The following is an 11,305-nucleotide window of genomic DNA, read 5'->3' on the forward strand; positions in this document are numbered from 1 at the left end:
TCAAGTTTAATGTTTTTTTTACTCACAGCTATTAAATTCTCAGTTAAGTTTACACCATAAGGTTAATTGTTAAACTGTAACATATCATGCCTCCATTACAAATCTTCCTCAACTAAATCCCTTCTTGACCTTTTCTTATAGTTCAAAATTTCAACATAATACACTCTGAATAATCATCCAAATGTAATCGATCATGTCTCTAAAGGACCAACTGTTGTCTCCCCTCAGGCTGAGCTACATCATGCAGTCTGAAAGAAATACAGCTTCCTCTGAAGGTCCTATCTTTACTAGTGAAGTGTGTACATGTGTCTCAGTCAAGTCCAGGTGAGATGTACTTAAAGTATGATAAGAACAAAAAACAAACAGCAGGATTCATTTAAGGTTTTATGGGACTTTATTCTTTTCACCTCACTTTGACGCTCTGTATCAATGCATCTTCTTTGTCTAAAAGGTAAATACATCAGTTCCAGTCTACAACCAACTGAAATCTGGTCCGTCTCTTCAATGCGTTGTTTTTGTTAAATTTCATATACAAAATAAGAATGGCGGCTTTTTCCCATTGCTGTATATCTATTGTACAGTGATTTTGTTTAATCTTTTTCCCCACTGTAACTCCTCCAGCAGCAAAAGTGTGTCTCGTCCTGCTTGTTTTCTCTCCTCTGTCGAATCAGAGACTTGTGTTTTTACTTCTTAACGATCTGGATGACGTCTTCGTGCTCCATGATGTGTGTCAGGCCAACCCTCTGAGGACTGTACTTGGTGCTGGTTCCCTGAAAGACCAACAGACAGCACAGTTCAGAGCAGAAGCTTTGTGTTTCAAAGCTAGTAAACCACTAAGTGAGCCAAGTTACCTGTGAAACTCAACAGCGCCCTAACAGTGACTTAAGAATAAAACTATGACTCATGTATAATATAAATAAGGCATGAAAAATACAGACTGTTGTAGCTGTAGAAATACTTACATTGGTTTATGGAGTTTGAAATGAAATGTGTTGTCTTGTCCTCTGCATCTGCACTACTCTGCTTCTGACATATCGAGGCAACGCTTGTGGAGCTCATAGGGAGTCATTTTTACAAAACTGAGAAAACACTAGTTACACTAGTGACCATAACTGTCAGTGCTTCCCTTGCATACATAAACCAAAGTTATTATTGCTTATGAGTGAGTAATTATATGAGCTTAAACTGTGATTACAGAGGTCAATGCTGTGAAAATGAACATTTAATGAAGGTAAAGCTACAGTTATGTAGCTCACTTACAGGTTGGAGATACTGTGTCCTAATTTTATGATATATATAAGTTTTTGTCAATACGAAAGAAATTAATTTACTTCACAAATGAATAAAAGTATGTACCAATAGACATAAAACAAAACAATTACACCATTACACTAACGAGAACATAAAGACACAGAATTGATGTAAAGTGTTGGATTACTTACACAACATTAGGATTACATGTGTATTAACAACATATCAACATTTTTTAAATATCACAGTTATCGTCAATACCTCTGGTCTGTAGAGACAGGGGTCGTATTTTCAGGGGCAACTATTTTTACAAGACTAATTTAATGCACATTTGTATTGAGATTTTACAGCGGGTAAAAATCACTATATTATATTATATATGTAGTATATCTATAATTTAGTTGTTACCTTTTGTGTCACTGACCACATGCTAATGTTAATGCAAACAGGAAATATGATGAGTCACTGTTTAGTGCTGACAGCATTAAGAAACATTATCCTCTGCTCTCCCCACTCAACAAAAACACATTGAATCATGGTCGCAAAACTGCATTACAGTATTTATCCAACTGTGAGTTTTGTGCATCATTACCCTCGTAGAAAAGCCAACCATTACAAGCACGGCAGTCACTGTACCTCTAATGCCCCGTATCTATAAACTGTCTGTTTATTCAAGTGAGCAGGTCAACATGAGGGAGTTAGATCAAACAGTTTATGGGACAAAAGGCAAATGTGTAAATTTTCTGAAGGTCACTGCCTCTGCAAACCTGACACAACTTACCCAAACCAGAGCGTATTTGAACTGGCTGGCTAAGGTTCTGTGGATTCGATGGCACTGCAGGCAGAAAGCAAAACAGGAAACACGTCATCAGCTGTCTGATCGTCATATCTACAATATTTAAATGCATACATGTGTGTTTAACTTACCACATGTTCTACACTTGCTCCTCTTCTCATAATGATGGCATCATTAAAGTCTGGGCGCTCTAATGGAGAAAAAAGAAATACATATTGAAGCAAGAAGTTGTGCATTTATATGTATGTAACAATCTAGCTCAAAACTAGGTGCTTTTGTCTGTCTACCTCCTCTTTTCTTCGTATAAATGCAAATGAGAGCCAGGTACTCCCACAACCTCTCCAAAAGGTAATCCAGGTTCAGCTTCATGCCACAGCTGAAATACACAAGTGAACAGAGAAGGGAGGAAGCAATTAATATATTACGTGCATACATAAAGAGAGCACAATCAAAACAATGGTCATTCACAAACACATTTAGATGTCTGACCTGATGACAACACTGTGAGGTCTGCGAGCCAGGCGGTCCACCTCCTCGATGGAGATTTGATCCACCTTATTGTACACCTGTAGACCACAAAACCATATTAGGGGGGGGGGGAAGAGTCTCAAAACCAATATACTCAAGCTAAAAAACATTCAAAACTCAAAACCTTGTATCTCCAATTGTAGTAATAGTAATATTTTCATTTAAGGGCAGAAAACCCTCTCTGGACTTTCAAACCAACACATTTCCTAAAAACTAAATTAGGAGGCCTCTAAACAATGTACATGTTAGACACTGGGATAGAGCACAGATGACGAGTAGTGACATACATAAAGGCACGGCATGTAAACTCTGTTCCCAACTATGACATCGATGAACTCGTCTGGAGTGCTGTCCTCCCTGAAGAGGACCTCGGCGTTAAAGATTTCTGAGGTGGAGCGTTAAGAAATCAACCATATACCATATATAACAAGCTGATAGAAATTAAATTACAAGGAGACTGAAACAGTATATGAGAGAAACACTGACACATACACTATGACTTCCATGACATTGCATGGACCAAAACAATGATTTACTCTGTGGTCGCTGAATGTACTTTTATAGTTTTAAGTAAATGTTCTCCATAATAATCTGGTTCAAACTACTTGTAAAACTATATCTGGAAATTGTGTAAAGTGACCAATTTCAAGATCACCAATGAATTTAATTTCCTGACTTTCCCTATCTGAACTACATCTGTAAATTCCATGATATTCTGAAAAATTCCATAACGGGCAAGAACTCTGGAGATGGGAATATACGGCACGTGTTGGCTGAGTTGATGATTTTCTGTGTGTGCTGCATCTTCAAACACACAGGCAGAGTGAAGGATACTGTATTCGTGAAGGATGAGCTGAACAAGCTTCTCTGAGCAGTGGGTGAGAGGGACTGTGGAGTTGTAGGAGAGGCCGCCACCTTTCTTAGGCTGGAGAGAGAGAGACCAAAAAAAGAAAGAAGAAAAGTCATATTGACCAAGTTTAATAAGACAACTTGAATATAGACATTTCATGTCAAAGTTTCTTAAAAACTAATAATCTAATTGTCATGCTTGTCATTTTATGGTCCCCTGAAATTAATTTGTAGTACTGTACTGTAAAAAAGGAGAAAATGGAAACTTTACCTTGAAATAAATATTGGGTTTCGTCCTGTTCAATCTGATGCCCACTGACTCCAACTCTTTTTCTAAAAGTTCTCTAGAGAGATAAAAGAAATTAAGAATGTGTTGATCAAAAATAGGCACACAGCCATGAAACCCCCTCCAACTATCTCCCTCACACACACACCTCTGCACGTCTCCTTTGGTGGCGTCCAACATCATGACGACGACATCTGCTGTCCTGGCAACAGCAATGACCTGACGACCTCTACCCTTACCTATAAAAAGTATGTTTTTTCATCATTAGCAGCAGTAACATCTTAATTATAAACTATTTTGCTTGTTTAGAATCCCTCATTATGACTCCATAATAATCAAACAGATGTCCGACAGCTCACTCAGGTTTCAGCAAACACAACTCAGAAACATGGAAACCTACCTTGGGCAGCACCCTCAATGATTCCAGGCAAATCTAGCAGCTGGATGTTGGCCCCTTTGTACTGAAGAGAAACAAATAACAGCACAAGTGTCAGATTGTGTTGTTACTCACAGTTTAACATTGCAAGTGTGATGATATGTGTTGATGTGAACGTGTGTACCTCTATGACACCAGGTATGCAGGTAAGGGTGGTGAACTCGTAGGACGCAGCTTCACTGGCTGTTGACGTCATCAAACTGAGGAAGGTGGACTGCAGGACAATACACAGGGATACATCAGTAATGTAGTAATGTTGTAATTGTATTATTTTGTTGTATCTCTGGTCTGCTTCCCTGAAACAAATGATAACTAAATGAAGATGAGGTCCAGGAGATCACAATATACTTTGCTTCTCATGATTAAGCCAGAAATGCTTTAATAAACCTCTGTTTAAGTTTGGGAAGATGAGGAAGATGAAATAGATTAAATGAAATGTTTTGGTTTATTAGTAATTATGGGTTAACTCAAATATGTACTGGATTTCTTGTTGTTAAGCTGTTGTATAAACCAAAAATGTGTTTTGATTTGGATGGCACCTGAGTTAACGGATTACCTCTAAGGAACAGACACATTAAGAGTTGGGCTGCTTTTTAAAGATACCTCAATCTTTCCATCAACGTCATATATCCTGATAAAGGCTTTAGTGTGACTCTCTACGGACCATGTTTGTCGTAGCCAGACCAGAAAACACAGCCTGTCACCCACCGTGTTGACGTACCTTACCCACAGAGGGGAAACCAATGAGAGCAACACGGGCATCTCCAGATTTCATCACATCGAAGCCCTCTCCTTTGGCCCCCGCTGACTTGGAGGGTTCTAGAAGCTGAGCTCTGTATTTGGCGAGCTTGGCCTTGAGCAAACCCAAATGGTACTCAGTGGCTGGAGGAATGAATGAAATAAAATAAGAGTGGCTCAAAATGTGTAAACACAGCGTTTTCTGCTCATTTTGACCACCTAGTTCCAATGTCATGTGTGCAAATGATACACAAAACAATCATACAATGTGTCATCAAATGTCCCACAGTGACATAACAATTATTGTCATGACTTTCCTGCAATGGCATTGGTTTACAATTGTATGAGTGAGTGTAATAAGTTAATAACACTCTCATACACACACAAACACATAGATAGACACACACAAACACAGATGGTCACCAAGTTAACCCATGTTATATCTAGCTAGCAGTTAGCCCAGTCTGCTCTTTATTACCTTTGTTTTTCTGCGTCCGAGCTATTTCTTTCTCAATTTCCGAGATTTTCTCCAAGATACCCATTGTGGCGGTGTGGGTGGGTAACAGCTACACTGTCAGGGGAAAAACACAAAAACAGAAAACGTGTCACTCCACAGTTAACTTATTAGCTTTGTTAGCCCACCCGGCTAACGCAGCTAACCGACTAAACAGTTGACAAAACGCAACAAAAAAACAGCGAGTCAACACCTATGGCTTTAAATGAGCACCCGCACTCGACACGGGCAATGGCAACAATTTGAAATGTTGTTAAATAATAAACATTTACACTTTGACAGGGGCTACACTCCGCGGCATGCACGGACTACTGACATCACCCACCGGAACTAGTTCCGTCCCCTTTGACGGTCCGATAGAAACAAGGAAATTCACTTCTGACGAGTAGTCATCTCTCACCTCAGTCAGAACCGGAGAGCATGGCGTTATCTGTGAGTCACAGTAAATATTAAAGATCGACAATGTCTATCAACTGACATATCTAAAAACGGTGGGTCAGAGAATTAGTAGCTAACATGGCTGCACCGAGGGGACCACCGACCTCCAGCCCGCCCGGGTTTGAAGGTTTCCCATTTGTAATGACCAGCAAACCGACGGAGGATAGCCCCGGTAAGGAGCAGGAGCAAACTGGGGACGTTAAAAAGAAGCCCTGTAGAGCTTGTACGGACTTTAAATCGTGGATGAAGGTGCAGAAGAAGCAGACGACACCTGCGGCACAGGTGACATGAGGTCTTGTGGTTTATGAATTAATGTTATCGTTTAACTCACATTGTCCTTCAATTTTGTTCCCTGGTGCTTTATTACAAATGTGTCTGTTGTTATGTCATGAGTCATGACCCATATAAAATTGGGTTTTAACCTACAGTATAAAAAGCCCCTGTTCAGAAATTATGTCAAAATCTACTTAAATGTTTATTTTATTTATTTTGTGTAATTTATTAGACACTGATCTCTCGAAGTGATTTTACCAAAACAGGGGACATAATGCAGTTGTCTGCTCTGTCCGCGTCTATTTGAATTACTGTTTGACCCTGCTGTGTGTGGCTCAGTGTTTAAATGTCTCTCTTAACACCTGCAGGAAACCCGAGCTGCAGAGTCAGAGCCACAAGACCCACAGTGTCCACTGGACAGGGAAGAGTTGGGGCGCAACACCTGGTCATTCCTGCACACCATGGCAGCATATTACCCCGATAAACCATCTACCATCCAGCAGCAAGAGATGGGCCAGTTCATCAACCTTTTCTCCAAGTTCTTCCCTTGTGATGAATGTGCAGAAGACCTCAGGGGCAGGTTAGACGAGTTTCTTTATTGTTTTTTGATGAATTTTTTTAAAATATATTTTTGTCTATGGAAAATGTGCATTGGTTATGAAGATAATGCAGTACTTGTAGGACTGTGCAATACACTGATATATCGATATTGTGATATGAGACTACATATTGTCTTCGATTTTTGATATCATAGTTTGGTAATATGACTAAAGTGTAGTCTTTTCCTGGTTTTAAAGGGTGTATTACAGCAGTGATGGAATTTTCTGAAATTTATCAGGCTGTCTATTATTTACCATATCCACATTGCTGCTGATTATTAACAAAAATCTAATTATGTAAACATTTGTGAAAGCACCAATAGTCATTCCTACAGTATTGTCAAAAGAGTGATAATGATGTATTTAGTCAAAACTTTTGTGATATTTAATTTTGTCCATATATCGCTCAGCCTTAAGTAGCTGATATGCAGAAAGTGGGCCAAAACATGCAAATCCGGATCTATGATTGATAATAATGAATTTAATAACTGAATTTTCTCAAACCAAAATTAAGACCTTCAAAGTCCTAAAGGCAATTTAATCAATCTTTGAATAACAATTTTGCCAAAATTACTAATTAGTTTTATTACATAATAATTACAGTAATATATTCTTTGAGTTTTCTGCACTGAAGACTTATTTTCTTAAGGAAAAAAAACATGAGACTATGGCGGTTTTCCATTTTTAGTGCTGTGTCATTTCCATATCTGAAACTGGAAGGGCCCAAAGGCGCTGCTATATCTGCTTATCTTTATTTTAATCTCAAGCAGATCTGAAGCTGTTCCATTTTCACATGTCAAGATGTTACGAAGCCATTTTCGAATGACATCATTTCCTCCCCACAGATTGAAAACCAATCAGCCGGACACCAGCAGTCGCCATGCTCTATCTCAGTGGCTCTGTTATCTCCATAATGATATCAACGTCCGGCTGGGCAAGCCCAATTTCGACTGCTCACGTGTGGATGAGCGGTGGAAAGATGGATGGAAGGATGGTTCCTGTGACTGAGAGCTCTGGTATGAGTACTGAGAGACATGAGGACTGAGCTGAGACTCAAGAGGAAAAGTTCCTCCCTCCAGTGCAAAAACACAATATGGAGCTCAGGTCTCTGTTTTGGTGAAACTTGAAGAGAGATGAATGATAGAGCTTATATTTTCTTGTTTTGTGGTGCGTTAATATAAATGATCTGGTAATAAACTTAAAGCAAATAAGTATTCTTCTCTGTTTCTCAAGTAAGGACCAATACTCATACGGCGTTTTGTGTGACCTAGAACATGAAACCTAGAAATAAGTAGACTGAAACCTCTGCAGGAATTCTTGTTTTCAAAATCTCAGACCAAAGCTTGTATTTTTTGCCAATTTGACTTTTGGATCATCTTTCCAGTTGTGACCCTGATTTGCTTGTTTAAGCAGGAAGTTGTTACAATTTGATTTAGCAAAATAAAATCTTGGTTCTCTGGCCTGTTTTTAGAGTGCGTTTTATCTGCTGAAGTCTTATTTAACCCTTGACAAACCAGTATAACACAAAATATCCAGCCTTTATTGGATGAAAAAAAACAATTATATATTTGTAATTATATGAGGGATTCATCAGAGCCATCACTTTAAATAAGTAAATAAATAAAAAATGCTCTTATAAGTCAGATATACAGCCTTTATTTTTCTCTGGTGTGTGTGTGTGTGTGTGTGTGTGTGTATGTGTGTGTGTGTGTGTATAGTGCTGAGATGAAGAATTACTGCATGTCATTTTGTAATTACAGCCATGATTACTTGATTATTTAAACTAAGTAAAATCATATATATACTTTTTGTTGAGTGATGTGTTTGTGTTTTCAGTATGTGTGTGTGTGTCATGTCACACTTTTTTTTTTTTTTTAGCAGATGAATGTACACCTTTCTATAGAATGAACCATTAATGAATAAATGAGTGAATCAATGTGTAATTAAAACAGTTGTGAGTTGCAGTCCTGCGTGAACCTTCTTTTCTACTCTAGTCAAAGGACTTTGAGGCCAGCACTTCAGCCATGTGACCTGATCTGTCTGTGTGTTATTAATAAACACTGTGATTATGAATGTGTTATTTAAAGAACCAGTAAAGGACACATGTACAAGTCAAGTGCTGCACAGCTACCGATTGTCTTACTGATACCATGATCCTATTCATGGTTTTTGTATTAGTTATACATTTATATTCATTATATTGTATATCAGCCACAATCAGCATTCACCATCAACACTGCTTTAAATGACTTTTTTTCCAATACAAGCATATTGTCTCCTTTAATTAACAAGAATGTCAAATACTGAATATAGAAAAAGATGTCACTGACCTCTAGTGGTGTAAAGTGCATTGTACTGTACATCAGCATTTTCTGAGTTGGTCATTATCTTAATATAACTGAGTAAATGTAATATATACAGTAATATATACATAACTGAGTAAATGTGAAAGTACAGAAACACACACCATACAGATACTGCTGATAGATACATTGATGCCTTCTGCACTCAGCTGCATTAGAATACAGAGAGAGGAACATATAGCTAACAGTAGATATTTTACAAGATTTCACAAAAAAGGGGAAACATGGGATTGCTTGCTTGTAGTAACTGCAGTCTTGTCTCATTGTGTGACATTGTGACTGTTTTCCTTTTAGGGTGTTCAGAGCAGGGACAGACAGCTGAGAGACACTGAAGTCAGGGGACAGAGGGCAGAGTCATATCAGCCAGTTAGTGGAAATGTGGAAGGATATCACACTTGAGAGTAAAAACAAGTTGGTTTATATGTTAACATTTCTGATGCTGTTTTTGCCTTCCACCTTAACCTTGCCTGTATCTGTGTCTGTTCACTGAGGCAAAAGACACAATTTATCTACAAACCTGGATGATTAGGCCTGCAATTAAATAATTGATATTTGATATTTATCAGTTAATTGTATCAGTAAATGTGTTTTCCTTTACCTTTACAAATGTATCTTTTTAGTAGAATAAAATATATTTGTGAATGTTTTGCAATGTAGTTAATTTATGACATATTTCTGTTCAAACCATTAACGCATCTGTCAGGTTTCCGATATGTCCACCCCCCCCCCCCCCCACACACACACACACACCCCAATGTTAAAGTCATTCCTATGCCCCCTTGATCCTTTGTATTGAAAATGATACAACTTTAATATCCTGTGTATGTGGATTTTGTAAAAGGAATTACAAAATGATGTTGAATTTATTATATACTTTGTTAATATTTAGGATCCATGGATTTGGGTTAGGGTTAGTCAACACTATAACTTGCAGTACAATGTGCTCAAGCTAATGTTCATGTTTTGTCAAGATAGTAATTGGCAAATGTCCCATGATAAGTTACTTGTGACTATACTGTCCCACTTCTCAAATGCTATTTTGTGGTGTTTGGCACAGCTACATTGTCATGAGACTTTTTTCCTCTGTGCCATTTTTCATAATTCAGTATGTTTGTGACTGATGAGAGTTTCATGCAGGATTTTTCAGTCAGTATATCGTGTGTAGACTATACAGTGAAGTCCAGCAGAGCTGTTAAGTAATTATGGAGGGTTTTTTGGTGTGGTTGGAGAGGTGGGACTTTTTTTGACCCGTGTGCCGCCTTTCAGGTGGATGTTATTGGGCTGTTTGGTACCTGTGAGGACAAGTGCAGACACTAGTCAAGGTTGATATAGTCCCACAACCTCCTCTAAATCTTTGGAGGGGGTACATTATTATTTACAGATAATTCTCATAAAAATATGTTGGAGCTGGTCATCAAACAAAGATAATGCTGCAAAAGGCAGTGCTCTTCATTTATGCAGTTTAAATGTTCATTGACTTTTGAATTAGTGTTTTGATTTTATTTATTTTTTTGACATTTGTTTTTACATCATAACATTATTTTTCATGAAGTATCAAGTCTTTGTTATTATAATGGGTTATTTTAGGGGCCCGACCAATGCTGGATACTTGGGGCTGATACCAGCACTAATATTGGGGACTATATCATATGATAATCGTTCATATGCAGAACATATACATACTTTTTTTTTTTTTTGCAATGATCCCTCAAATGTGGTTATCAAACACGTGACAAATCTAGGTCTATGTATTTTACTTTATTTATAAGATGACATTAGTGCATTGAAACTGTAAATTGCATTGGGAATATATATATATACACATTGGGAATGTATATATCTATATATATCTATATATATATACATATGTGTGTGTGTGTGTGTGTGTGTGTGTGTGTGTGCATTTTGGCGTATATGAAGCAACATATAGCCTACACCAATACCAATATATCTGCAATACACCAATATCGTTGATAATATGGGCTGATGGATATATCGGTCGGGCTCTGGTTAATCCATTATAAGCCTAATGTCATTACAATTTATGTAAGCATGGTAACCAATTTAAATATAATTGAATCAAACATTTTCATAATGTGTTATTTGCTTGATAGTACAGGACTATCAATTTGACTTTTTTTAATTGTAGGTTCCTGTTATTTAATATGTCTATAGGATATTACATAATATTATGATAATATCTGTGTATCCCACCAGCCTGTAAAGCACGAGCA

At 37.7% G+C, this 11,305-nt stretch overlaps 2 protein-coding genes across 4 annotated transcripts; one reads left to right on the top strand and one right to left on the bottom strand.

Moving 5' to 3' along the window:
• Positions 1–375: 375 nt before the first annotated feature.
• drg2 (developmentally regulated GTP binding protein 2) lies at positions 376–5,779 on the bottom strand. Of its 3 annotated transcripts, none has more exons than XM_053338351.1 (14): positions 5,724–5,779; positions 5,363–5,455; positions 4,868–5,028; positions 4,271–4,360; positions 4,111–4,171; positions 3,859–3,949; positions 3,696–3,768; positions 3,410–3,500; positions 2,863–2,960; positions 2,537–2,613; positions 2,335–2,423; positions 2,179–2,237; positions 2,033–2,086; positions 376–770 (listed from the first exon to the last, which is right to left on the bottom strand). In XM_053338351.1, exons 2-14 carry the CDS (start codon positions 5,424–5,426, stop codon positions 684–686), a joined length of 1,095 nt encoding a protein of 364 aa, XP_053194326.1. In that variant the 5' UTR covers positions 5,427–5,455; positions 5,724–5,779; the 3' UTR covers positions 376–683. The 3 variants fall into 3 exon arrangements, with proteins under 3 accessions (XP_053194326.1, XP_053194325.1, XP_053194327.1); XM_053338350.1 differs by having other exon boundaries at positions 5,671–5,742; XM_053338352.1 differs by lacking the exon at positions 5,724–5,779 and adding an exon at positions 5,592–5,686.
• A 13-nt stretch (positions 5,780–5,792) lies between these two features.
• Positions 5,793–8,338, top strand: gfer (growth factor, augmenter of liver regeneration (ERV1 homolog, S. cerevisiae)). The gene is made up of 3 exons (XM_053338353.1): positions 5,793–6,118; positions 6,478–6,689; positions 7,554–8,338. Exons 1-3 carry the CDS (start codon positions 5,915–5,917, stop codon positions 7,714–7,716), a joined length of 579 nt encoding a protein of 192 aa, XP_053194328.1. The 5' UTR covers positions 5,793–5,914; the 3' UTR covers positions 7,717–8,338.
• The last annotated feature ends 2,967 nt before the right edge of the window (positions 8,339–11,305 follow it).

This window comes from Scomber japonicus, chromosome 18 (genome assembly GCF_027409825.1).
Source record: "Scomber japonicus isolate fScoJap1 chromosome 18, fScoJap1.pri, whole genome shotgun sequence".
NCBI lineage: Eukaryota > Metazoa > Chordata > Actinopteri > Scombriformes > Scombridae > Scomber > Scomber japonicus.

Coding starts and splice junctions, on each gene's coding strand:
- drg2 (XM_053338351.1), bottom strand. CDS start 5,426: ATGGGTATCTTGGAGAAAATCTCGGAAATTGAGAAAGAAATAGCTCGG. Junction 3,769..3,858: donor ACCAAAGGAGACGTGCAGAG/GTGTGTGTGTGA, acceptor TTATCTCTCTAG/AGAACTTTTAGAAAAAGAGT. Junction 3,501..3,695: donor AACCCAATATTTATTTCAAG/GTAAAGTTTCCA, acceptor CTCTCTCTCCAG/CCTAAGAAAGGTGGCGGCCT.
- gfer (XM_053338353.1), top strand. CDS start 5,915: ATGGCTGCACCGAGGGGACCACCGACCTCCAGCCCGCCCGGGTTTGAA. Junction 6,119..6,477: donor AGACGACACCTGCGGCACAG/GTGACATGAGGT, acceptor TAACACCTGCAG/GAAACCCGAGCTGCAGAGTC. Junction 6,690..7,553: donor GCAGAAGACCTCAGGGGCAG/GTTAGACGAGTT, acceptor TCCTCCCCACAG/ATTGAAAACCAATCAGCCGG.